At 48.2% G+C, this 27,184-nt stretch overlaps 3 protein-coding genes across 11 annotated transcripts; 2 read left to right on the top strand and 1 right to left on the bottom strand.

Moving 5' to 3' along the window:
* The first annotated feature begins 1,915 nt into the window (after positions 1 to 1,915).
* Positions 1,916 to 10,407, top strand: Achl (La ribonucleoprotein translational regulator Achilles). The gene is made up of 8 exons (XM_025301500.1): positions 1,916 to 2,313; positions 2,597 to 2,737; positions 2,818 to 3,081; positions 3,149 to 4,097; positions 6,023 to 6,368; positions 7,410 to 7,652; positions 7,801 to 9,714; positions 10,186 to 10,407. The coding sequence occupies exons 4-7, from the start codon at positions 3,348 to 3,350 to the stop codon at positions 8,106 to 8,108; spliced, it is 1,647 nt and encodes a 548-aa protein (XP_025157285.1). The 5' UTR covers positions 1,916 to 2,313; positions 2,597 to 2,737; positions 2,818 to 3,081; positions 3,149 to 3,347; the 3' UTR covers positions 8,109 to 9,714; positions 10,186 to 10,407.
* Positions 10,246 to 19,550, top strand: LOC105184249 (uncharacterized protein DDB_G0284671). Of its 3 annotated transcripts, none has more exons than XM_011142925.3 (5): positions 10,246 to 10,407; positions 11,545 to 11,629; positions 11,808 to 11,930; positions 12,236 to 12,328; positions 18,264 to 19,550. In XM_011142925.3, exons 2-5 carry the CDS (start codon positions 11,548 to 11,550, stop codon positions 19,469 to 19,471), a joined length of 1,506 nt encoding a protein of 501 aa, XP_011141227.2. In that variant the 5' UTR covers positions 10,246 to 10,407; positions 11,545 to 11,547; the 3' UTR covers positions 19,472 to 19,550. The 3 variants fall into 3 exon arrangements, with proteins under 3 accessions (XP_011141227.2, XP_025157287.1, XP_025157286.1); XM_025301502.1 differs by lacking the exon at positions 10,246 to 10,407 and adding an exon at positions 11,016 to 11,074 and having other exon boundaries at positions 18,282 to 19,550; XM_025301501.1 differs by lacking the exon at positions 10,246 to 10,407 and adding an exon at positions 11,016 to 11,074.
* LOC105184250 (transmembrane protein 114) lies at positions 19,547 to 27,184 on the bottom strand. Of its 7 annotated transcripts, none has more exons than XM_011142933.3 (6): positions 26,596 to 27,184; positions 22,133 to 22,298; positions 21,380 to 21,626; positions 21,186 to 21,263; positions 20,486 to 20,623; positions 19,547 to 20,287 (listed from the first exon to the last, which is right to left on the bottom strand). In XM_011142933.3, exons 2-6 carry the CDS (start codon positions 22,163 to 22,165, stop codon positions 20,037 to 20,039), a joined length of 747 nt encoding a protein of 248 aa, XP_011141235.1. In that variant the 5' UTR covers positions 22,166 to 22,298; positions 26,596 to 27,184; the 3' UTR covers positions 19,547 to 20,036. The 7 variants fall into 7 exon arrangements, with proteins under 7 accessions (XP_011141235.1, XP_011141229.1, XP_011141231.1 ...); XM_011142927.3 differs by having other exon boundaries at positions 22,133 to 22,365; positions 26,687 to 27,184; XM_011142929.3 differs by having other exon boundaries at positions 26,687 to 27,184.

The raw sequence follows: 27,184 nt of genomic DNA, 5'->3' as shown, positions 1-27,184 counted from the left end.
TGCCCAGCTCTCTTTTGGTTTCATTATATTAAAGTTACACGAAACAACAAAACAATCAGAGTCAGATTGCAGGTCTGGTTTGCATTTGCAAGAAGTTCTGCGGTAAATTCTGCAGTAAATTCCACCGATAAATTCCACCGATTATCTAATCTTCAAGTGTGTGAGTCGTATCTATTATATCGGTTGCATTAATTACATTAATTGTATAAAACTTTCAATTTCCCATACCGTGAAATGCCCGCGAAAGCGACACACAAAGCGGTGCGCCAGCAGGAGCAAAGTAAAGCGGCGGTCCACCTAAATCGAGCGAATTTCACTTCGGGATCATCCGCGGCCACGCGTGCCTACGCGTTCGCATCACGGCCGCAATCCGGCGTGTATGGTCAATGGCCGACGTAAGCTCGTTCATTACGATTTCGCTCGTTTCGTCGGCTCGATTAATTACGGAATCACTCACGCTGCCGACGTGTGCTCTAGCGAGCGGCGCAACGTGTAGCTTGTGTATGCCGGACGATTGTCGTCGGTCGTCGTACGTCATCCGCGAGGGACACGTGGGACGTATGCTCACACACGCGGATGTGTACACACACACACACACACACACACACACACACACACACACACACACACACACACACACACACACACACACGCGCGCGCGCGCGCGCGCGCACGCACACACACACACGCACACACACACACACACACACACACACACACACACACCCACACACACACACACACACACACACACACACACGCGCGCGCGCGAGCGCGACTTTTCCGCCCGCGCCTCCGCCGCTCTCTTACCTGCGTCGATTTTCGGCGGAGAGACCAAGGTTATCACCCTGTCTTTCAAAGCCGCAGCCGCAGCCCGGGCCGGGCCGGACCCACCGCGAAGCGACGCGACGCGACGCGACGCGACGCGACGCGACGCGACGTTGCCCCGAGGGGCCCCAGCCGAGGGGCCGAACCCTTTCGTTTCGACGACTCCGCGGATCGCCTTCGTCCTTCATGGCCGTACGTGGCACCAGCCGCACTTGACCTATATATTATTATGCTGCCAGCGTACGGATGCAATGCGCGTCGCGTTCGCGAATAGGCCCGCGGGGCCTTATCCGAGGTGAGGAGGCCTGGTCGGTGAGTTTGTCGTCTTTCCTTCCTGCAGCGACGAGTCAGAACTCCTCCATCCGTCCGATTCGTTCCGATCTCTGACCTTCCGTGACGGACGCGAAATGCCGCGAAATCGTTCCTCATCGTCGGCCAGGACGAGATCGATAGATCCATTAAGGATTTACGTTCGGAATTAACATCCACCGCATGCCGCGGCTCTTCTCTCTCGCATTGAATTAAAAAGTATAATCGCGTGATTCTCTGTCTCCCTTGCTCCACTCTCGTCCGCGAATATGATCTCAGGCGTTCGTGGATAATCGCGAATAAATTATCTTAAGCGAACAGGGAGGAGAATAAGAAGACTTAATTATGTAGCTTGTTTTGAAATGACAAATAATTAGCGGGCGAGTTGAAAGTCGGCTGTCTCTAGTGTTCGCAAAATATTCTTGGAATGTTCGCTGGTCCGTTCGGTCCTCCCGACTGAAGATCCGAAGGATCGAGCCGGGAGACAATCGACTCGGCGACCGACTCGAGTGAATAATCCGAACGAAAGGGAGCCGAGTGAACTTACAGCGAGAAAAAAAAAAAGAAAAAAGATACTCTCGTCCTCCACGATCGGACGGAAATTTCGTGAGCGCTCCTTAAAATCCCTTTCCTCCGCTCAAGGCCCGGCTTGAGTGCCCTTCGATCGTTCGTCGCTGCCTCACTCTTCACGGGCATTCAAGAAGGCCACGAGATCGCTGCAGCTTCGCCGCGCACCGCACGCGGCCGACCGCGGCTATAAAACGAATCGCGCGCCTCTTGGAAGGCCAGTATGCCAGTGTGACCGAGTACGCTCTTGTACGATCTCCCGTGTACAATTTGCACCTTTGCGATATATATAGATTCTCTCTTTCTCTCTCTCTCTCTCTCTCTCGCTCTCTCTCTCTCTCTCTCTCTCTCTCTCTCTCTCATCGCGCCGCCTCGACAGCTCCGCCGAGATCTCGTCGGCGATCACCTCTCCTCGTTCGCCAAATCTCGCGACACGCTCGGCACTTCTTCACGCGTATAAAACATAGTGATGTGATCTCGACAAGATGTCCGGTGCGGGCACATTCGCGAGCAAATTTATATGACACGCGTGATTCGCCGCGGCTCTTCTCGCCCGTCACGTTCGCGAGGTAAAGCTCAAGCGAACGGTCGTTCGTTATCGGCGAAGAGGTAACGTCTCTCAACACTGAAACTACCAAGCGGTGAAAGACGACCAGTTATTATAACAACTCCGATTAATTATGATAAAGTCGTAATAATATCAATCACGAAAATGATCGATGACGAATCATTTCCTGAGGAAATTACTCGGATTTGCATAACGGTGGAATTTAATATTTTTAAGCGACGATTTTGGATATATAAAAGCCCCTCTTGAAAGAAATGAACTATTTATCTTAAATTTATTTTTCCTAATTTTCTCCTAATCTGTCTCCTTTCAACAACCGTTCAGGCTCAGGAAGTAAGTCGGTGGTACCGGTGTTAATCCTTCGTGGTCCTGCGTTCAGCCTGCCCCGTCACCGCGTCTCGTTTCAGTCGATGCTATGAATCAACTTGCCATTAATTAACGGTATACCCAACAAACGTGGCCATTGTAAGTTGTCGCATCAGTGAGTACTGAAGTATCGAAAGAGAAAAAAACAAATCACGGCCGCGAGGTAAACGAATTTTTAGTGGATCGTTCGGGACGAACGGCCGCAGACAAGCCGGCCACCCACGAAAGGGTGGAAGGCTGGAACGGAGCGATTCCAGCCGGTAGCGTGGGAGCGCACCGATTAACCCCACGGCTATTAATTTTCCCGACTAGTGTGTGCGTCCCGACGTCGACGGGGCTGGTGATGCCGGTGAATTTTCCGATTTAGCGCTTGACGTCGTCCGCATCCCCGCCGCGACGAGACAGCCGTTGGCAGATCGGGGAGCATCGAGCGGCCGAGAAAGGTAAAATTGATTTTACGTTGATCCCGCGGTGACGTTTACTCTCATTTCAACCGATGGGCGCCGTTAGAATGTGAGGCTCTCGGCACGAGACGGGAGGAGACGGTTCACGGCGCGTTCACTGGCATGTCACGGGGAGACGAGGGAGAGCAGGCTTAGAGCTCGTGAAGCGTACAAACGGCGAGTCGTCACCGAGCGGGGCTTCCGCTCTGTCACGTGTTCGCCGGGACGCCTGACGTCTCCGCATTTCCTTGCTCAAGTATCCGGGGATGGAGTTGGAGGTGCAGCAGGAGTCGAAGGACGAGATCGGCAGCTTGCCGTTTTCACCTCCGCCCATGAAGAAGTCCGAGACGAGGGACAGCATCTCCTCCGTCGACAGCGACGTGAGCCTCTCGTTCGACAGGAGAGGCTCCAAGGGCGAAGAGGCCGACCTGTCGGACTACGACAGCGAGATTAGGCCGACGAAGGAGGAGACCAGCGGCGATCAGGACTCGGGCGCGGACTCGTTGGACGACTCGGCAGCGAAGGAGCCGGCGAACGGCGGTCGGGAGCAGCTGGAGGAGGTGTCCTCGGTTCCTGAGAAGAACGCGGACGACTTCGTGCCGCCGAGCGACGACTTGGCCGACAAGATCTGCGCTCAGGTGGAGTTCTATTTCTCCGACGAGAATATCGTGAAGGACGCCTTCTTGCTGAAGCACGTGAAGAGGAATAAAGAGGGCTATGTGTCCCTCAAATTGATCTCCAGCTTCAAGCGGGTGAAACACCTCAGTAGGGACTGGAGGGTCGTCGGTGCGGCCTTGGCGAGGTCCAAGAAGCTCGAGGTGAACCCACAGGGCACCAAGCTGCGCAGGCTGGACGCTTTGCCGCCCTTCGACCAGACCGCGCCCTCCAGGACCATCTTGGCGGCGAGGTTGCCGTTGGAAAAGCTCACGGTCGAGTCGGTCGCCGAGATCTTCAAACCCTGCGGCGAGATCGCGCTCATCAGGGTGCTCAGACCCGGGCATCCCGCACCCTCTGAGGTAAAATTTTCCAGCTTTCGGGAAGAGCCAAAATCTAGGGTCGTGTCATGTTAATATCGCGCGCGCGCGTGCGCGATTCAACGGGTGTACAATTCTGGCAGATTATTTCGTCGTGTTGTGTGCTTTCGCTCATTGGTCCCTCGTCTTCGATCCGGCAGCTTCTCCAGCAGGCCACAGGCCGAGAAGGTTGCTGGTTATCGATGAGAACGCTAACGTCGTCGCCATTACTGCTGTCGCAGCTTGATAATTGTTATTTGCAGTTCAACCGGAACGCTGCGCAGACAACTGCGTCGATAATGACCAGTGCCTACTCGAATAATACTTGTTTGTACAGATTTCCCCATCAAAATTTTCCACAATTGCACCGTGACATAACGTTCGCACAGGTTGCAATTTTACACCTTTGATGTGACGCTCATTTCCTAATGGGCTGTAATTGGCCGTAAAAGCTGAAATTTGCGACCGCGGTACCTAATGACTACATTAATGTTTGATCCCTGTGATCTGATAACCTGGTTAATCCTTACGTCATCTGTTTGTCAGTCGAGATTCAATTGACCGTTAATTCACTCACTTGATGATCGACCAACGAATATTATCGATGCGCTGTACAATCAATGTACTATCTCCGTGTAATCACCGGCACATGATTTGCGATATTTTTTTTTCATCTAGTTCCACTGCATTAAGTGGAGAGGGAGAATTTGTCTTTAGTAATTTTCGGAAAATGAATTAATTATTGATTATTGATTTTCATCGTCTCTCTTGTTTTTGTACAGGACGTAACATCAATATATAGGTATGACGGGTTGCCTGCCTGGATGGATGATAATACAGAAGCTGCCGAAAAGGTCACTCGTTGATAATGATATTTACAGCGCTCTCAATTATGATGAGTGCAACTTGACACTGTGGTTATTATGACAATTTATCGACCGTTTATGACAGGAGTCGAGCCTTATTGAATTAAAAAAAACTGTTTAAAAAAATGAAACTGAGAAATAAACATTAAGGATTTAAGTAAATAGTAGTAAATAGGAAGAGAGTAAATAGGAATAATAGTTAAGGAAATAAATGATACAACATATTTTCTTGTTTCACATAACTTCCTAATTTCTTTCTTGCGTTAAAAAGGTTTCGATAGGAATTGGAAACTAGAAAGGACGGTTTAGAAATATTTAATATTTAGAAGTCTTATATACTATATTTCATCCATATTTCTACAAAAGATCGCCTCTGATCAACGACAATTATCAAGTCTCATTTTCGATAAAAGAGGCGATAAGATACGAGACTATAATGTACTGAAAATATGTCGCTTAATAGTTGTCGTCGATTAAGTTGCAATCAATATTTATACTGCGTTTCTGGTCGATTCGTACCTTTGTACCCAATCTTTTGTAGAAATATGGGTGGAATATAGTATATAAGACTTGTAAATATTTCTATACCGTTCTTTCCAATCTTCAATTCCTATCGAACTTTTCAACACAAGAAAGAAATTAAAAATATATGTTATATTATTGTTATGTTATGTTATGAAACAAAAAAATATGTTATATTATTTATTTCATTATTTATTATTTTTACTTTTATTACTATTACTTTTATTATTATTATTTTTATTTACTCTGTTTAAATCCATAATGTATTTCTCAGTTTTGTTCTTTTACACATCTTTTTTAATTCAGTAAGGTTCGACTCCTGTCACAAACGATCATGGTGCAAAGTTAGTTGCATTCGTCATAACTGAGAACATTGCAAATATCATTATTAACAAAGTCAACGAGTTTTTCGGCATTATTGTCCGAATAGGGGCAGACAAACCGTCATATTGACTTACATATATTGATGTTACACCCTCTATACAGATAATAATATAATACATATAATATATAATATTTCTCGAATGTTTTTTGGCTCAGGTGCGACAGGCAATCTCGAAGAGGCCAGAACTGGCGTCCAGCGACGAGTGCGCTATGGTCGAGTTTACGGACTCGAACTCCGCGCGGATCGCTATGCAAATGACGACTTTGGGTGACGCCAAGGTGTTCGAATTGCATCAGGCAGCCGACAAGAAGAGGAAGCATCAGCCCACGAAGAAGAGTGTCCTCAATAGAGTCACAAGAGAGGATACACAAGAGAGGGGCCACAATTACAACTCGTCTAGCTGTCCGAGCGGCTCCGAGCCGGAGGATGGAAGAATGAGACACAAGAAGAGCATCCCAGGATATCCGATGTACCACATCCACGCGGGTTATCCTTTCCAAGGTAGAGAGAAAGAGAAATTTCTTTCGCCGTTCAATCCAATTTTTTTTATGAAAATGATTGACCATTATTATCTCGGTAAGCAAATGTACATAATTTGTCAGCAACTTTGCTAGTTAATTTGTAAAGGCTGCATCCTTCATGATGTTCGATCATATTTGTCAGTTTGACGAAGTACACTAAGAAAAAGTATTTAATATCTCTAACAAAACTGATTAGTTGAGGCATTTTTTTAATAGCAACCAAATATCTTGTTTTATATAACAAAATATTTAGTTGTACAACTAAATATATTTTTCTGCTTTGTTCTCTGGACCAAATGATTTTATTCTTAGACTTCATATATAAAAATTAAGCATTTTAGTTATTTTATCCACAAAATAATTACATAATAACGAAATATTATTTTATATAAACTAAAATAATGCCCAATGGATACTATTTTGTCTCTCTGTGCACTAAAATTTACATTTTATATATTAAGAAAAAATTATATAATAGTATTTTTAACAAAATTCATATAGTTCAAGCTCTTTGGTTGCTATGACAAAAGTATTACGTTATACGAACAAACCGTAATCAAATAAGATATTTGTTTACAGGAACTAAACAGTTTTGTTGGGCATATTTTAACCAAATCTTTTTGTTGTTACAAAAAAATTTTGGTTCACGCAACAATAAATTTTTCCTAGTGTAGAAATGTGCAAGAAATACAAGAAGAATTATTGAAATCTACTCAGAGATATTATTTCGCTATTAATTTTATTTTAATTTTAATTATCATATAAATGTCATATAAAAATCTGGGTGCAGCTTTTAGTAAATTTGTTGCTGCGTCAATGTAAAAAACAAAAAATTCACATCATCGTAAGATGTAAATTTGACGATCAACTCCATACGGTATATTTACTTCCTAAAATCGTAACTAAAGAAATCGTAAGGTTTCCGTCATCGATTGCGTCTCACGTTATGATAATCGCGAAAATCTATCCAGGTAATTACCCGCACCTCAAATATCAATTAACCGCTTGTATTTTATCACAGCGGGGCCACCGTCACCGGACGCATGGTTGTCACGGAAGCTCTCCTCCTGCTCCGTATCCAGCTCGGACAATGGCTTCATGTTTCGGCGCTTGTCCTCGTGCTCCGGTTCCGGTTCCGGCTCGGACACCGGTAGACGTTACTCCACGTGTTCCTCCGGCTCCGAGGCACCCTTCTTCCACCCGGGCTACCCGAGCAACTTTTACCACCACGAGAACCGCCGTTACTCCTGCTGCTCTTCCACCGGTTCGTACGATCGTACAATTGTGTTTTTTTTTATTTGGTTCGGAATATATTATATATATATATATATATATATATATTATATTATATTATCGGAATATATTATATATTGCATATTTCGAGTTGTGCACACGCCTGCTACGTGCCGTAGGCTCTCCGATGGAGTGCGGGGGAGGCTGTTACGTGACGAGTCGTCGCGGGTCGGCCGACTACGGGCCGTTCTTGAGAAGAATGTCGACATGCAGCCGCGATTCCGGCTATGACATGAACATCCGCAGGCTGTCTCTGTGCTCCTCAGGCTCCGAGCAAAATGGATTCTGCCAGTCAAGGAGCAACAGCGGCATCGCGATGACGCATCTGCCCGAGAACGTGACGAGAATGCCATCGGGACCTGACGGCACTCGCGGTTTCTTCGGCCGTTCCGCGAGGATGCCGGTGCCCATAGAACCCACTTGTTGAATATCGCCGAAGGGCTCACGTCCTCTGCCGCCGATGCGGCAGGGCTAATCCGATTATGTACTTATTAATATCGATACATATCAATAGTTGCTCGAGCGACGGGTTAAGTCGACTCGTGTCACAAGTGACTCCCGACGAAGATAGCAACTTATCTCTCTTCGTCCGAGAAAGTCACCTCTTTGTCAGTCGAGGACATCAGTCGTTATTCAAAATGGCCTGTACTCTCATTCCAGGCCAGACTCCACCGTGTCCGATGTCCCTATAAAAAACATCTGAAATATACATATACAAAAATATTTTATACATGCGTATGAATAAACTGGGGGAAAAAGAAAGAAATAGACGGGAATCATACGAGACTCGATTCAGCGAGATTGAACGACTACTCGTTCAATCTACCTACGTGTGGAAGTACACGGTGGTATAAATCGACCATGTCGATGGAAGGCACTTGTTGACGCCATCTTTCGATTGTTGAATAGATACGATTATCGGCTGTCATCGAGATGTTAGGGAGCTTTTGCCATATCATCTCTCAGGCACGGTAAACGTTGATCGTGAATGTTATTGGTCGCACACATGGCTACGTTATTTCTGAGCGAATAACGTTCATGTTTTTACGTCTACCGTATCTGAGAGACGGTACTGTAAGAACTCCCTATTTACTTATTGTTAGGCGTAGCGTTCGCACGTAGATCTTTTATATAGTCCTCACTTTAAGGGATACTTCCCAGTAAACACAAAATATCATCGATGTTACAATGTCAGCTAAATCATATGGTATGTTACGCAACTGTTACTTCATTATACAACAAAGCAACTGTTATGTAATATACCATATGATTTAGCTGACATTGTCATCATCGATGATACTTTGTATTTACTGGGTTGTAGTAGATTAGCAGAGCATGCAGGATATTCTATATCGATAGAGCGCCTTACTATCGTACGATACGTTCAGCAGAGTGTTCGGAAATCCGAGTACAGTCGGAGATAATTCGCTACATCTCGTGGTGTTACTTTTTGATATAATAGTGATAGAGGAAACGCCAAGCGTGGAATTACAACCCGGATCTGTCCGAGATTCTATGTAGCTGATTGATTAAGGATTTAGTTCTTTTTTTTTTTGCAATACACACACACACATACACATTGTAGTCTTTTCAAATTTTTCTTACATAGAATGCAAATGTACGGATTATACAGTTGAATTATGTAGTTACTCGTGAGAAGGATAATTATTTATTCTTTTTTTCTCGAGAAAAAGAGAGGAGACAGGAGAGGGAGAGCGACGAAAATTTACAGTTACCCCAATGAATTATAATGCATTATATACAACATAAATACAATACCCTAATATATAAACTATTCTATTGTCTGTGATTGATTGTATTTCGCAAAAGCATTATTATATTAGCATAGTCGCAGCAAACATACATATTGATTGTATTAACTTACTGGAATATAAAAAGGTTTAATCCAATCCCGCAATTCGAAACTGGACGTCGTTTCGACTTATTGAAAAAACGAATGATAGAACAACGTCGATGAGCGAGATTGCACAGTTACGCAAGTCGAGCCGCGTCGATCACGCAGACGCGACTCTGTACGTCAAGCCATTTAACGAAAAAAAACATTAACTAAGTTGACTACATTTTTTAATAAATAATTTATCATTAACTAACTAAAGAGATCGGTTCACATTAAAAGCTGCCGAGAGGGTCAATTTAAAGATCAATTAAAAAATCAATTAAAAAAAGAAACGATTTCGTTCGTACGTGTCTCCTTCACATGGAGAGTCATCGCGGGCAGAAGCTGATACGCAAAACGTTTGCATCCGCCGCAAGAAGCGGGCCATTAAACAATATCGGCTCACAACTGACCGGATTAATTATCGCAGTATTGCGTCTCTCTCCTCATAAAACTTCAGCATGCGAGCGTCACACATACACACGCGCGGCGGCACGTAAATCCCCAGCGAGTGCGATGCATTATTCCGCTGGTGTTTCCTCCGCGCCGACTTTCGTGCCAGATAGCTCGACCTTTTCTCATCTTCGTCTTCATCTGGTATTTCCAGCGAGTGTCTTCGTCTCGCGCTCGTTGCCTCTCTCTTTTTCTCTTCAGTCGCAGAGACGTCAGAGAGGCACCGCCACCGCCGCCGCCACCGCCGCCGCCGCCGCCACCGCCGTCGCCGTCGCCGCCGTCGAGTCGGTGCGCAACTTTGGCGGAACTCAGTGTCGCGGCAACTACAGACGATCACGCAGGGTGCGCGGCAAACAGGTGCAGGAAGCACAAACAGGTAAGCGCTGACTAACGAGATTCCTTTGTTCCTCCGTGCGAAAAATGCGCCACGTCAGCGTCGTCGGTCTCCGACAAACAACGGGCGGATCATTGTTGCAGTAATTATTATCATGTTGTCATGCATCGCTTATTGCGCGTGTTCCTTCTCGCGAAGACTGCGACTCGCGCGGAAACGTCGCGCGGCGGAAGATGTTGCGCAATGCTTTTTCGGCTTCGGCCAATGCTTCGGCGGATCGATAATTCGGACGTTGCGGACGCGTGGCCGTCGTGAAAATCGCGCTCGTCATCGGGAACAATTGTGTCGCGGAGCGATTGTCGCGTTTTTACGTGCGCGCATACATATATGTGCCTCTCCGACTCGTAATTTCTCCGCTCGAAGTCGTGCGTTCGAGGTCGATGCGCAAATACCATCTCGCGAGAATCGATACGTTTCTGGCGCGAAAGTGGAGCGTAATATTTCGCGTCGAGCTCTTGGGCGACTTCTTTAATGTAACCAGTGGAAAGCTGGACGACGCACAGTGTGTATGTGTGTGTGTGTGTGTGTGTGTGTGTATGAGTGAATCCGTACATATGCGTGTGTATACAGTACGTATGTGTGTGGATCAGGAGGTGGATCCCCTTCTTCCGACGACCGCCGCGTCACGCTCGATCCAAGGATAGCAATGGTGAGAGAATAAATGGTTCGACGGAAAAGCAGGATCGTGTCAAGTTGACTTTGCGCCCTAGTGCGAAGTTGAAGGCTTGTCCGAAGGGTTCGTTTCTTACTCAGGGCCGAGCCGCGTTTTTTTGATAGCGCCAAAGCACGACCGCGTGAATCGTTTTCAAGCTGTGCAAATGTCACATGTTAGTTTCACGAATAGTCACGTGAAAAACGAAATTTTTATGAGAAAACGATAATTGGGCAATACTTGCACAGCCAATCGCAACGGTTGGTTGTTTGGAAAGTTTTGACACTTTGAAATTCTGAATGGCCACCAACTTGCCTCTGCAGGTGGTTGATTATTTCTTTGAGCGGAAATATAGTCCGAAGTTGTGGAGCAATTAGCAACAGGAAGCACATAGTTCCTCTCGCGAACTGACCGCAACCACAACATCCTGCCTGTTAAGTAAGGAAATTTATTTAATCCATTTTCAGAAAATGTTTTCACACGTCACGCTCAGCGTTCTCGTCGGAACGTTGCTGATAATCACCAACATTCCCGATGCGGCGTCCTACTCCAGTAAGTAGTACAAGAGGAACAACACGCACGTGTTTCCGTTGCATTGTACGAATTTGAGGAAAAATATATTTTTTCGACGGCAAAAGACCTCATTCTCAAAACGAAAATGTTTCTTAGTTTCACTACATAATGCCGTGCAATATATCGAAGACAACTTTATGATCTTTTTTACTTTTAGAGTATGGAAGAACCTGCAATGATATCGGCTGTCTCAGCGACGAGACTTGTGTGATGGCCGAGGATCCTTGTACCAGTTACTCCGACAAATGCGGACGATATCCGACATGCCAGAAGACAAGCGGTAAAAACTTTGACGATCTCTATCTATAATAATTGATCCGAATAATGTGGAAATTCCATTCGCAGTAATTTCGCAGCTCGCGTGTGCGTTCAGAATTACACAGTTCTGCGCCGACGGTCGAATAGTTCAACTTTTCGCGCTCCAGAGTTCAGATTTATATCTTTTCGCTCGCTTTTATCCAACGTGTATTCATAGTTCATATTCGTATATTAATGACTTCGAATCCGGATATAGAGATGCACCCGGTGCATATCGACAGCACTCAATTTACGCGTTAAGTCAACGTCCCCCAAAAATATTTACAGGCGCAAGTTGCACCAGTATGGTTTGCGGGGAAAACGAGTACTGCAAGGTGGAGAACGGTATGCCGAAGTGCGTGAAGAAGTCCACAGGAACAGGTGAGTCTTCATGATCTCCTACGTACTTGGCGACTGCGACTATACATCGCGAGCATCCGGACGTAAAAACGCTGGCGATAGCTATTGCACGAGACATTGCATGACAACATTCCGGCCATGCGGGTGGTCTGAATCGCTCGGACTCGCGGGGTCCTCCCGGATTGTTTGCGCCCGCGAGAAAAAACGGGGTCTCGTAATTGCGACGGTTCTCTCATGCATTTCACAGCACGTACAAGCTCGAATCGACATAGACGTGTGAATGTTTGATGGGGAATGACGCGCGACTGGACGGCATTTTATTATCTAATCACCACGCGCGCCAAATAACAAACATGAGTCCGCTATCTGGGTGTCTAAATTAGTCTCATTCTAAAAGGAAACACACGGCAGCTTGCCTCTCTCGTTCCAAGTAAAAGGCAGAGACAAGTCTAGTTCCCTCCGTTTACCAGCAAATATTCAGATTGTCAATTAACCGGCCGAAGGAGGAGACGTCTGTTTCTCTTTCGGAATTCCGCGAAGAAATTCGATCTCTCCCGCGAGACGCGTTCTCAAAGAGTAATAACACGAATAATCAAGCCGGCCGGGCTTGAACTCTCATTTCTGTCGCCATCCGCGATTATGTGCCGGCGTCGCGTTCGCGCGTTTTGCACGAAAAAGAAAGAAAACACAAAGATAGAAAAGTACCAACGCGGCACGTGTGTGGCACGACGAGTAGCGACTGGGGCATCTCTGTGTGCAGGCTACGAGTCGGCTGGCGTCTCTTACGTGAACGGCGAGCGGGTCAGCGGCAATAACGGCAATAACGTGAATCCCTACGCGAACGCTAACGCACCGCCGGCGCCGGCCGATCCAGCCGGTGGGTATCACCGCACATCCGCCGGCAACAATCAGGGTTACCCGCCGTATGCGAGTAACAGCGGTTCCTCTGCAAGTGGATACCCGAACTACCCGCAATCGACCAATCAGGCCGGTCACCACCGGGATCTGGGGTACCCGCCGTATCCGACGCAGAACAGGATGCCGATGCCGGGACAGCCAACGTACTCCGGATACCCGCAGGCCCCGGGATACCCGCAGGCCCCGGGATACCCTCCCCCGAACTCCCAGCAGTATCCGGGATACCAGAACAATCCGTACAACCCGGGCTACCAGAACTACCCGAATCAGAATCAGAACCAGCGTGGCTACGGCTACAACACAAATTCGGTTTACCGGCGAAATGGCGCCGCGACCGGCGCGCATGCGCTCGCAATACTCGTCGGCTTGGCGGGTCTGCTCCTGCTGCTGGAGCGAGCTGTGTGATTCGGCTCCCGATTGTCGAGAGACGTCTCGAATTAACGTGTTCTCGTGTGTGATCTTCGGCCTTTTGTATCTCGATGTCGCTGCATCCGATGGATATCGATTCCGTATCCTTCGGCGCAGCGCGCTCTGCACGATTAGTTGAGGGACAGGATCCTCTCTGGACGCTACGAATGCTTCGGAGCAGCCAGTGAGCACTGTCGAAATTGCTGCGCTAACTGGCGCTCGCGAATGATCAAGCTCTGGGAAAGCAGGAAAGCAGATTTATAATTGCTTGAAGTGATATTCATTCGGTTAATTAGGGAGCAAGGGGCGATTTTGCGCTCGCACTCGCTCGAGGATGATTGTCCACTCATCCGTCGCGAACGGAGACTCGCGCGTGACTCTCTCCTTGTTTATCTTTCGTCGTCCTGGGACGACTTTGAGCGACGTTCGCAGCGTCGAGTGGATCCTACTACCCTGAGCGTGTTGCCGTAGCTGAGGCTCTCTTTTCGCACGCTTCTCGCCGTTTCAAGCGACGTGATTCGAACACACGTCACTTACACGTGCCGAGTGACGTGACTCGAAGCGGCGAGAGATGTATAAACAGAGAGTTCCGGCCAGATAACACGCCTATGCGTACAAAAATAACAAGACACTTGGAGTTGCAGTGTGATTACTCGCTAAGGAAACGCACATGAAAGTACCGGGGAGAGATATTTCTTTTGTACAGATATACTTTTATTTTATACGATAATAACGTTAGATCTTTCGGCTGTACGTAGTAGCTCTCTAATGTCTACCTCGCATCGGGCAGAAAAAGTTGTCGTTCCAATCAGAACCGTAACGTTGACTCGACGTTGCTTTGACGTTGATGCATGGTCGTTGTAACGTCGAATCAACGTTAATTCAACCCTCATCGACGTCGAATCGACGAGTTGTGGCTCTGACTGGGGGGGAGGGGGGGGTGTTGTAACCCACCGTTATTCGCCGGCACCAACGAAGACATGGACTCGCGCTGGTCTTGCGTTGGTTCTTTCAAGCACGGGACTCGATTAGTCTGAACGATCGCAATTATCATTGATTGTGACGACCCGAGGCTGTTACGAAATCTCGATCGAAGTTCACTCGGTTCGGAAAAGTTGTGAGTATTCCGAGTTTCCGCAACACGCGCGTCCACGCGTACATAACACGACGCTTCATATTTTTCTGATAAAGTGTTATATCGTAGTATTTCATCTCCAAACAAATGCGTCCTTGATATATTTTTTTACACGAGTCTTCTCTTGCGTGACAAGCGAGACGACACGACACGATGTTGCACGAATTCTCGCGAGTTCTCGTGAACTCAGCTGATGCTTCGAGTCCCTGCATGATGAATCCGCCTCGAGTCTCTCGCTGGTCGGGAAGTTCGTCGAGCGATATCATTGTCATGGGCGATCATTCCTCTTCTCACCGACTTGTTTTGCATGCGTGAAATCCGTCTTGATCCGGCCAATTCATCGCTGTCTGCGCTCACCTGTTATTCTCATCTCTTTGACGCTCGCGATTTCTGATTTCTCCTTTCTGGATTTTCGTTTCAGTGCCTCTTAATACTTCCTGCTTCTTAATGTTACATAGAAACGGTGAATAGTAATGGAATTGCGCTCGAGCCAGGGAAAAAATTGCGTTCGTTTTCCGGAAGCAAAGATTTACGTGTATGTGTGTCTGTGTGTGATGTGTGTGTATGTGTGTGTGTGTGTATATATGTATATGTATGTGTATGCGAGTACATGTGGTGTGTCTATGTGAATGTGTTCAGCGAGTAACACAAGCTGTGGATGTGCTCCGAAATCGCGATGAAACCAAGGAAAGGGTAAATCCTCGCGCAGAAATAACTCGGAGACGGAGATTGCGAAAAGTCGCAACGGTGCGTCCTTGTGCTTTTACTAATCTCGAATAACATTCGGCCTTTTCCCCCGGATCGTACCGCGACTTCGGACGCATCCCGCACACATGATAATATAATATTTATTGCAAAATTATCATTCACGGAGAGGGTGTCGCGATGATTTAGCTATTAGCCAGCGTTGCGTTGCAGTGTACAGATGCAATTCAACACACAATCAGACTACGTGTGCAAATAATTCTACGACGAAAGAGTGCCGATGAGAGAAGTATTTCGCTTCCGCCGAACGATTCACAATTTGCAGCCCGGCGAGAAAGAATCTCGCTTATAGTCGACCAGCCGTCGATTGTTTACACTCGCTCGGAATCACACAGGAGTGATAATCCCAGTAACACAGTGTTTGCTCGCAACTTATTAGAAACGGGCTCTCCGATAACAGCCAATTGATTTCCCCGTACCGTCGCGTCGTGACGCTGGCGGTCCAGCAAAGCGCTCCACGCAGCGTTTCTTGTTCACGAGCTAATGGGTCTTCCGCGAATTAATAGGTTATCAGCTTTAACCTTGACACTCGTTATCTACTCGTGAGCCGTTTAGCCGATGTGAGTTTAAGCGCGCGATCAATTGCGTCTTATGCGCCGGGGGCATAGTGTTTCATATCTTTCGACCGTAAAATCGACTCGGTTACGTCTCGGCAGATACGTCTCCTGTTATTTCTCCCGATTTCGCTTCGTCCGCGATTATTTTCTATCGATCGCAGTTAATAAGAGAGGGAGAGAGAGAGAGAGAGAGAGAGAGAGAGAGATGTGTGTAAGAAAAAAAAGCGAAGGAGGGAAACGCTCATTCCACTTTCCGCTGTGTCAACTTGGAGGCTGCCTCGCGTATTATTGTTTGCACACGAGGGACATCATATATTATCCTCTCTGTTTTCTTTTTCTCTTAATCCCCCCACGATCGTACGGCATTTACTCTCATACTTGATACTACTTTTTATACGCGCGGAATTTTCTTAACATTGTATTGTGAAAACATTGGAGCGGTCAGATATGCGAGAGACACAACAGAGAAGGGGCAAACGCGACGGAGGAAGATTCACATCCTTGATCTGTCGTTCGAGAATCCCGCACCTTGACGCAACCACTCGGCGTCATTTTAAATTGCTAAGCAAGTGTTGTGTCACTTTTCTTGTGAAAACAATAAACACTCGATAGATCGGAATCATGAAGGAGGCATAATTTGACGATGTTCCAAAACTCGCGACCGAGTCCAGTTTACCGAGAGCTTCTCCGAACCAATTTGGTCATGATTTTCCCTCATCGAGCCTGACGCCACGATATTTACGACGACTTTCCAATTTTCACCCAAAGTTGAGAACTCGCAAAAAGCTCCGCTCCACTTTTTCCACCACTCGCATTATCTCGCGAACCATTGATGTGCCTCGATGCTCCCGCTCAGGAAAAATTAACCCCAAGTTGCCCGGAGAGCCTCTCGGTAAAAATTTACATCGTGAGGGCTTTGGGATCTACGTATTTTTTTCATCCTTTTACACCTTCTCCCCCCGTTTTCCCACTACGACGGTCAATCGACTGACACGAAGAAAAGAGAAAAGAGACAAAAGGAAAAAGACTTCGACAAGCGCGCGCTCTTGATTCTCTCCCGCGGTGTTAATCTGACCGATCTCTTTTTTTCACTCATCGTATGATCCGACAGCACGACTTCCGGGCCTAGACCGCCGGGTGTCATACCGAACGACACCGAGAGTCCCGACGCCGCCGCCTAGGTCTTCGTCGTACAATACGATACAGTACGGCAACTCCGGCTCCAGGAACGCCATAGGCAACGGCTCAATTTTCGGCCGCTTGTTCCGCGACGACCGTCGTTCCCGGCCCACACCCAGTCCCGACACTGGCTTTGGCAGGAGCACCTCGCAAACTGGCGGCAACGGTTATTACACCACTCACACTCGCACAGACAGCCATGGGAACCGAGTCTGGACGTTTTCCGGCTGAAAGTCGATCTGCACGTATCTCTATTTTTAGCATTCATCGTTAACCCCGAGATTATGTCGTTGGCGCAAGGCGAGTGTGTCGCGATCAACGTTTTTGTTTTTACCACGTGGACGTATGATAAATTCAAAATAATTACACACCGGGACGGTGTGTGCGTGTGTGTATGTGTGTGTGTATGTGTGTGTGTGTGTGTATGTATATGTAAGAGCAACGCAATGTAACATTGACCGAAGGCTCGGTTTGAAATAAACTTCACCTGTGCGTTACTACTATAACCGACAGTGTGGTCAATTTTGTCGTTCAACTGTGTGCGGGCGCACATACAAGCAGCCACGCGCACACAGACACGCGTATCACGCGTGCTCGAGTCGAGTCACACGCATGTGCACAGAAGTTGCCGCAATCGTATATTTATCGCGTACGCTTCACTTTACGCGCGGAGCTTCTCAAGTTTGAGCAGTGACTCAGACGTGACATGGCTGGCACCTGTTTTATTTAAAATGTTTTAGGGAATCCACACATTCGCGCGATGCATGCCGTAAATAACGTAAATCACCTCTGCAACCCCGCATGCACACACGTCAGGTCGCGTTCGACGGAGAATTGGTGCTGCCGCTTCCTCATGAAAATACGATTACGCATCGTCTTGTTCTTCTTTTCCTCCCTTTTTTTAAATCATCTTTCAACATGTCGCGCACACACTTCCTGCAGCCGTATCGCCGGCTGCGCGAACGCATGACGATGCCCGCTAAATAGGACGTAGATGACGAATTGTTTACAGAGGACGACGAGATGGAGGCGCGAGTAGTTCCGAAACGTCAGAGTGGTTACCCGACGGAAGCCGAGAAGCGTGGTTCGCCGGATACCACCTCGGAAAACTCTGGTGGTCATTCGTATCCCACTAGATCCTCCGGGTACCCGTCTGGCTCGGGATATCCTGCCAATAGCGGCTACCCAAGTTCTGGAGCTTCCAGAGCTTCCGATCCAACTACGACAAGTCATTCCCGCCGGCCCGATAACCCATCTAGCGGCTCATCTGCTTATCCTTCCAGTGGATCATCCGGTTATCCTTCCGATGGGTCATCCGGTTATCCTTCCAGTGGATCATCCGGTTATCCATCCAGGAAATCATCCGGTTATCCATCCGGTGGATCATCCGGTTATCCTACCGGAGGATCATCCGGTTATCCTTCCGGTGGATCATCCGGTTATCCATCCAGTGGATCATCCGGTTATCCATCCAGTGGATCATCCGGTTATCCTTCCAGCGGATCATCCGGTTATCCTTCCGGTGGATCATCCGGTTATCCATCCAGTGGATCATCCGGTTATCCCTCTGGTGGATCTTCCGGTTATCCTTCCAGCGGATCATCCGGTTATCCATCCGGTGGATCTTCCGGTTATCCTTCCAGCGGATCATCCGGTTACCCATCCAGAAGTGGTTCCGGTTATCCAACAGGATCCGGATATCCGAGTGGGTCTTCGGGATACCCGGATAACTCGAGGAATCCATATGGCGAGACGACTGCCAGGCGAACCGGCGTCAGCACTGTGAACGCTGGCAACCCGCGTCCATCTGGATATCCGCAGGAGAATCCTGCGCATCGTGGTAGCAGCTATCCGACTCAAAACGCGGGTTATCCTTCTTCGGGCTATCCGTACGGTAACCAGCGTCCTAACCAAGGCTATCCACAGGGATATCCACAGAGCTATCCTCAGGGATATCCACAAGGAGGTTCCCCACAAGGATATCCGCAGGGAAGGAATCCGCAGGGAGGATATCCACAGGGAGGCTATCCGCAGGGATATCCACAAGGCGGATATCCGCAAGGAGGATATTATCCGGGCCCGAATTATATGACGACTACCAGACGACCTGGCTTCCAAGATCAGTTGACGAACTTCGCGCGAAACATGGCGGAAAAGGTGCTTACGCAAACGATATTAGACCGTGTCACCGGTAGACACTAAAACTGAGAATTTTAGTTAGTTTCTTAAACAGAAAAGAGTGGGGGGGGGTGAAGATGTAGAAAGTGTATCTGTGTGAGAACACACGGCACTCTCACCGTTCCGTTGCGCCGTCGGATCTGTTTCTGGAGCATTCTTAATGCGCCCATATCTGTCTGAGGCATCCCGAGGAAAGATTATTATTACTATTATACATATATATTATTGCTTGTATATTGTTTTTGTTATTGTATTTAATAAAATTACTGTTAACCGCAGTCCGACGTTCTCGTGACTGTTAACTGTTCCCTGTTTATCCAAGCTGTTCCGAACGGAGCGGAGCGTACTGAAGAACTACTGAAAAAGTGCCTACGTACTGAGGTAAGTAGGTAAGGTAAAGTAAAGTACCTACAAAAAACGTGTATCATGCGTGTGAAAGGGCCGAATATATATACCGGTAGCATCGTCATTTTTAATTCACACTCAGAATTCACTGTTTCTTCACATGTAACAATAAGAGTAACAAGATAATAATAATAATAATAATAATAATAATAATAACAAGAATAACAGTAAGAAAATAAAGCTTTCAGCGGCCGATGATCGTCGGTTCATCGGCCATGGCAATCTCCTCGGTAGGCGCCTTGTCTCTCTTCCTTTTCCTCGAGAAAATCATGAAGGCGAGGGCGGCCGCGAGATTGCCTAGGAACACGATCCACGCGAGGAAAAGCGAATAGTCGTATTTCACGATCGCGCCCTTCGGGAAGGTCTCGAACACGTTATTACTCTCGTACTCGATCGAGGAGAGCAACACTTGTATCACCACCATGTTGCAAGCGGCTGAAAGCAAATTAGCGTACGATTAGTTCACGCGTAATCATTCTCTAATGACGCGCGACTACGATTAAATAGGCCTTGCCTTGAGACAAGGCCGGAATAACCACGGAGATAATGCGTATGAGCGTTGTTTAATCCGCGGGCAGGGTTCTAGGCAGGGAGATCAAAGAGATTACGTCGCATTGACGTGGCGCTAATTACCGGTAATGAAGTGTATCCCACCGGCGAGGCGTTTGAACATGTAGCGTGGGTTCCGGAACGTGTAAATCGAAAAGCCGAAACCCATCACCATCACGAAGAGGCTGATCAAGGCGAACGAGACCTGGGTCCTGGAGTAGTCTAAAAATGATCGAGTCGATTCGAGGTGAGTCTCGAAGAGTCGCGCGTTAAGCGGGTCGAGCGGAGTAAGCGGCTGTTGCGACAATTTGTTCGCGCGTGCCGGATTTTCCGAGGCGGCACTCTTGCATGACGTTTGTGTATTAGTATTATTAAACATCACAGTAGATTCACGTCTCGCACGTCTACACTTCTCGGAGGAGATCTTGGAGGAGAAGCTACTTCGGAGAAAGTTAGAAATAGAAATTTCAGCTACGATAGCAATTCCAAGGAATACGTATAAGAAAAAGAGAGTTACATTCCATTGATATGCGATTGAGGTTCAAGCTGAATTTTAACAAGGGTCAAACGTCAAGACTAAAAATTGGAACCACATTCAGCAGGAGATGAGGGAGATGGCTTTACGGGCCAATTATCTAGGAAAGATTTATCAAAGTGCTCGCAGAGCGCCGGGCAATATCTCCGCGCTGAGGAAGCCAATTGCCTCGTGACGAAGGATTTATCGCGCTGTCGCGTCAATATGCCAATTTGAGCGTTTCGAAACATTCATCTTCGGGACACTTACTCAACACGGTCGGGTCCAGGCTCGAGTCCAACTTTATTTGCAGCTCCGTTGGAAACATCTCCAGGTACTTGCATTCCTCTGAATTGAAAACATTGACGTGAATATGAAGGCCGCGAGTCGGGCGCACTTTTACTTTTAATCGCACCGCAGACGAGACGAGGCAAATTTCAAAGGGGAGAGTAAGTAAGACTCACGGTAAGGCACTAGGTTCGTAGAGTTCACCGACTCGGGCACTAATCCGCTGGTGCAGCCCCTCCACAGGCCCATGTGCTTGTAGAGCAACCTTCTGCCAGGCTTGCCGGCACCACCCAGCGGTAGACCCTGATCATCCGGTGCTTCTACCGCGTACCAATGATCGGTGCCTATGGCCACGGACCATATACACGTGGAGAGTCCGACGATAGCGGTGCAGCCCAGAAGGATCCGTCTCTCGAAGAGCACCTGCGAAGATCGGGGATATCAAGGTGAGGGGTTGAAGGTTCTCGCGATGTTGCTGAGAAGTGCTGCATGATTCGGCTGCATCCGACTCGGAAGCTTCCTTCGGAGTTTCCCTTTTTCCCGTGGATGCGCTTCGCATTGCGCTGAACACTCGAAATCCGCGAGATCGAGCCGCGTGTCGAGCCGAAAGACAAGAGATCCCCTCTTAGCGGTCTTTTCTCTCTTCTCGACAGCAAGCAGAAACTCGCGTCTCTACCTCCCCCTCCCCCCTCCCCCCCCCGCCCGCCGTGACTCTTTCTCTTTCCGTCGCCGTAAATTAGATTTTCTCCCGTCGACCGGGGAAAGTGGAGACGCGGCGCGGGTAAATTAAGATCTCAATTGGTTAATGGTCTAAGAGTAACACGAGCTTCGCATGCGTGTGCCAATACACGTTTGCGCGCGGTCGCGCGCTCAAGACGCGACTAATTTAAATGCGGATAGACAGCTATTGTGCATCTCGCATCGCGTACCTGGTTGTAGAGATCCTTCATGCGATTTGCCATGTTGCCTTTAGCCGGTGCCGCCGCGTTTCTTGGTAGCGTTTCAGAAATTCATGTCTGGCAGGTGCGATCTGTCGACAATGTCTTGCCCGCGACGTTCAGCATCGGTACTGCGACTCAATCGGGACGCGACAACCTGCCGAGTGAACGTGAGAAAGAGGGTCTCTCTCAGGTGCATAAGAGGCGAGGACGTTGCTTTTGAGCTTGTGATCCCAACGAGACAAAAGAAAACACGTCTTACTGTATGCGAGCGGTATCGAATATACCGGGTGTCCCGCGCCACGCTACGACGAAAGCGGCCTTCGGAAAGCTGCGAAGCTCCGAAGTAGTGGAAGACACGAGAGAATGTCAACGGGGTAATGCTCAACGGCTCGGAATTCCGCGCGGCGGCTGCGAGCCGCGACTGTGCGTTTCTCACCTGAGCGGAAGCACACGTCTCGTTTTTTTTTTCCTTCTCCTTTTGCACCAATCGATCTCCCCGTTCCCCCGATCCGCCGTCCCGCGATATAAAAGCGCGCGGTAATGCAAGGTCGTCGAGAGAAAAGAAGAAACGAACTCTACGAGGGATATTTTATATATTCATCGCATCCTGCGATGAAATACGCGAATGCGTGTTTCACGAAGTATATAATATACGCGCGATGACGTAAAGCTCCTCGAAATAAAGCTCTCTGTACTGTAAAATTGAGCGTTCAAAGGCCCTATTGAGTGTCTCCTCCGGGAATTTTCATTTTCGGAAAATTCCATGCACGAGGGCTGCATATAATATACGCGCGATGACATTACCTCGAAATAAAGCTTCTGTGCATAAAACTGAAACTGCAAAGTCTCTATCAAGACTCTCTCTTCTGAGAACATTCATTTCATTTTTCGGAAGATTGTATTTCGGGAGGATCGATTTCCCGTCGCTCTGCACATTTCCCGCTGTTGTGACAAATTCCGGCAAATTGTCCCGGATTTCGATACACTCCTTCGCGGGACAATGCGTCCATGCGCCCGGCCGGTTGACTTCGACGAGTCAACCGACAAGGTAAAAGCCTCGCGTTGAGTGAGTCACCATGTACATGCACAAATATATATGTAAATATAAATTAAGAAAGCAGCCTACGAGCTATTCTGCTTCGTCCGGCCAGACGACGCAGCTCCCCATGTAAGAATAACTCGGCTCTTTGGCCGTAGGTACGGCCGAAGTTAATGACATATCCGTTTATCATAGCGGAGAGTGTAGCGAGCGAAGAAGCGTCGTCGTCGAGATTATTCGAGACGTTGCTGTCGCGTTTCCGACTACCTTGCCGCGCCGGCAGCCTTGAGGAATCGCGAGAAGTTCTCGTCACTATTTATACAATTTCACGCCAATTAACAGCCACCGCCCGCGTCGATTCCGATCAACGTCCGTGCCCGCTCCGTACGGATCATCTCCATCTCGTATCTCGTCTCGAGCACGACCGAATCGGACGAATCGAAGTCGCGGCCAATTGTGCGCGCGACAAATGAGCGCAGCGCACAATTTCATACGCGCATTCCGAGGCGCGGCAAAATGCCGCCGGGCGGGCGCGTTTTCCGCATGCCGAGCGTACGCGCGACTAGGCGCTGAGGAAGGCCATATAGTTTTAGATCAGGCGGCTTCCCTTGCGCGCGTCGCCCTGGGCACCAAGAGAGCGCAGTTTAGGCGAACGCCGAAGAAGAATGCGACCTCGCCGTCTCTCGTCTAATGGTCTTCGAAATACGCGAACAACGGCGCACAACGCTTTACGACGACCGGCCAGCGTATATCAGGCGCTATAAAAAAAAAAAGAAGAAAAAAAAGAGAAAGAAAGAAACAGCGGGAGGAGGGCCCGCATACCGATCGAGCGGCGGCGGCGGACGTACAACGCGTGTTGTTGTCGCGGGTCATAAATGTCGCGCGCTCGGGCCACCGAAAAGCCGTCTGAATTCTAATTTCTCGGCGGGATCGTAAAACGGTGACGCGTGATTACCGCATAACGGAAGGCCCGGGGGTTGTCGCGCGCGCGACTTCGAGCCATTTTTCTCTCCGCTCCGTTTCTCCTTCTCTCCGCTTTTTCTTCTTCCTCTTCCTCCGCCGCTTGTCGCGTCTCTCGTCCTCTTCAAAGAGCCAGCCACCGCGATAACGCCGTGACCGACCTCGCCTTCGGTTCTCGCGCGGCGGCGCGTGTGTATTTATTCTCGCGAGAGAATCGAGATAAAAGAGCGTATCAAATGTTACACGGCTCCGTGGGCTCTTGTTAATTATCGACCGATAAAGCTGCGCTGCGTCGCGCCTGCGAGGACGAGAGGAAGAGAACAAGCGACGAGAAAAAGGATAGAAGAGGGAGGGAGGGAGCGAACAGAAGGCCGCGTCCGTAGAGTAGCTCGGGGTATATTCCGCGCATACGGTTATTCCGAGACGGTGTCGCGAAATTTTACAGGCACATTTCAGTAGCGTGAGCCGGCCAACCCATGGACGCTCCGTGGAGGTGCGAAACGCGAAGGTGTCCGCGTGCGATTCGACAGGCAGAGAGAAAGGCCCGTCGGGAGACGAGGCGACGACGGACTGTGCGAGCGCTTGTCGCGCGCTCGCGTTAGCGCGTCCATCGGGTTATTTTCGCGAAAACGTATTCCCCTTTTCGCTCAGGCCGCGCGAAAAAGCGACACCGCCGACCGCGGGGAGGCCATACGCGCGAACTACGCCGCGGCGGCGGCTGTTTGCCGATTCTCTCTCAATTGCGCTCGTTAACCCTCTAACGCGTACTGGTAACTGTAGTTGCCAGAAACGCGTTTAAGAATCCATAACTTAGTCAAAAAGGGGGATATTTTCGTTTTCTTTGCACCTGCACTGTAAAGGTGAATTCCTCTTCTAAAAAATGCTACATAGATTGTATGTAGATTCGGTTTAGTCTGGTTTTAGCTCAGTTTTAATGATAACATGTTCTGTCAAATTCCAAGTAGGCATAGTTAGAGCATTGTTACTGACATCTGGAGGTGCACTGTAAATGAATAGATTGGTATCTGTTATAATTTTATACATGTGGAAGCTTTCTCAGACGCGAAATGTGAAATTAAAAGAATACAGAAATTCAAAATGGCGAATCCAATATGGTGGACACGAAAATCAAGAAACCAAGTTATTTTCGTGAAATCTGGTGACCTACACAGTTTTTTATGCGACGAAAAATAAAGGGACGATTGACTATCTGAATGGTGATTTGTAAGATACTCTTCTGAAATAGTAAGCTTGACGCTCCGAATGTCTGAATCTAAACTTCACTCACAAATATAGTAAAGTTTCAGCTCAAAAATGTCAAGCTGACTGTCAGAGTCGTATAGATTACCCTTCATTTTTCTCTGTATATAGGTTGCTCATTTCGTATATATGCTTTTAGAATCCACGTCATATTTACCGATAAACAAAAAACGAACGATAAAAAAAACCAATATAAAATTCTGATATTTTTCTCGGTTATCACTACTTATAGTCTCGGTTAAAAGAACTCAAATTTTATTCTTAAAACACTTGTAAAAAAGTCGGGCGTTTAAAAGGTTGAACAAGCCGAAATCACGCGAATTCTCGTCGGCACGCCGCGCCACCGCGTTCCTACGCGCGCGGAATTATTAAAACAGGTTCGTAAAACAGGATTCTCACTGCTCGACTGCTCGACTGCGTCGCCAGACACAGGTTAGTTTATCTCTTGACAATTTCTTTCTGTTTCTCTTTTTTTTTTCTTAGAATAACTGAGATGTGTCACGGCGAGACGAGGATGCTATGAATATTCCGATAAAAACGTCGCGAGAGTATATCGAAGAACGTTTCAAGGAAGGATCGGCGGATTCCACTCGCCCGGACGGATAGTGAGAGTCAGTGCTGACCTTCCTTGATGCTTTTGCATCGGAAATTTTACGGCATCCGTCAGCGTGACATCTCAATCATCTCGATTTAGAAGAGGATTTGTCGCAGGAGATTAACAAAGTCCAGTCTGCCGTCGTCCGGACGAATAGCGAGAATCAACTTTATAACTGGACGACTTGCACGAAACGCTTTTGCACTGAGAGATTCACAGGACCCGTTAGCGCGACGTCTCCTCCGCAATCGTCCTCTGAGGAAAACAATTCAACGGGAGCTCGACCGACTCCAGCCCTCCGTCGAACAGTGCCACGAACAGTGAGAATCCAGCCTAACGTTTCCGCGTCGGGACACGCTGAAGAGGCGCTGGAAGATCTCGGCGGAGGAGATAAAGAGAAACCGGGAAGATCGTTTTCGGCGGTCACATCGCGAGGACGCGGATCCGCGAGGTGCAGCGACCGGCGCGGCGCGGGGTGGCGATCGAGGGCGCCGGTCGCGAGAGCGCAGGATCTATTCCAGTCCGATGAGATAATCTGCGCGCGCGAGAAAATGAGTCGTCAATGCTCTACCCTCCCAAACGGTCCTACGTATTTACGCGATTAATCGGCGCGTTGGCGGCGCGGGCGAGCGGACGCGCGCGAGCACGTGTTCCGCAGCCGCCGGTTTGTTCCGGCTCGACCTGCTACCTTCCTCTTCTTCTTCTTCTTCTTCTTCTTCTTCTTCTTCTTCTTCTTCTTCTTCTTCTTCTTCGCTTTCGTCTTCTCTATTGACTCACCTCGAAATATCCCGGGAGATGTGGTTCGAGCGCAAAACACACCGAAAATATCGCTCTTTCTCTCTGTCTATCTCTTTCTGCCTTTCTCTCCTTCTGCTGCACGTGCGCGCTCTTTCTTTCTCCCTCCCTCACTCTCACTCTCTCACTCTCTCTCTCTCTCTCTCTCCTTCGCGCGCGCGCGCGTGTGCTCGCCTCTGTACACGTTTGTACGCGCGTGTATACGCGGTTGGCGCGACAAGCTTTACAAAATAGGGTATAACACCGCGCGTGACGGACCTCCGAGCCGTCCGAACGGACTGATTGACGGTCTGACACTGATCGCACGCTGACTACTTGGATCGCAACTTGAGAAGAGAGAAGCTGAGCTTGCGGACTGGTTCAAGCTGTGGAGTGGGGCAACTGACTTCTT

The sequence above is a fragment of the Harpegnathos saltator genome, unplaced genomic scaffold (genome assembly GCF_003227715.2).
Source record: "Harpegnathos saltator strain DR-91 unplaced genomic scaffold, Hsal_v8.6 scaffold425, whole genome shotgun sequence".
Taxonomy (NCBI): domain Eukaryota; kingdom Metazoa; phylum Arthropoda; class Insecta; order Hymenoptera; family Formicidae; genus Harpegnathos; species Harpegnathos saltator.
Note: the sequence above shows the minus strand (reverse complement) of the source record. Positions and strands in the feature narration are given on the sequence as shown.

Bases quoted from the DNA above. Each gene is read 5' to 3' on its own strand.
- LOC105184250 (XM_011142933.3), bottom strand. From the start codon at position 22,165: ATGGCAAATCGCATGAAGGATCTCTACAACCAG. The intron at 21,627-22,132 runs GTACGCGATGCG...CGATCTTCGCAG, and splicing joins TGAAGGATCTCTACAACCAG to GTGCTCTTCGAGAGACGGAT. The intron at 21,264-21,379 runs GTGAGTCTTACT...TTTTCAATTCAG, and splicing joins TACGAACCTAGTGCCTTACC to AGGAATGCAAGTACCTGGAG.
- Achl (XM_025301500.1), top strand. From the start codon at position 3,348: ATGGAGTTGGAGGTGCAGCAGGAGTCGAAGGACGAGATCGGCAGCTTG. The intron at 4,098-6,022 runs GTAAAATTTTCC...TTTTTGGCTCAG, and splicing joins GGCATCCCGCACCCTCTGAG to GTGCGACAGGCAATCTCGAA. The intron at 6,369-7,409 runs GTAGAGAGAAAG...ATTTTATCACAG, and splicing joins CGCGGGTTATCCTTTCCAAG to CGGGGCCACCGTCACCGGAC.
- LOC105184249 (XM_025301501.1), top strand. The intron at 11,931-12,235 runs GTAAAAACTTTG...AAATATTTACAG, and splicing joins GACATGCCAGAAGACAAGCG to GCGCAAGTTGCACCAGTATG. The intron at 12,329-18,263 runs GTGAGTCTTCAT...AATAGGACGTAG, and splicing joins GAAGAAGTCCACAGGAACAG to ATGACGAATTGTTTACAGAG.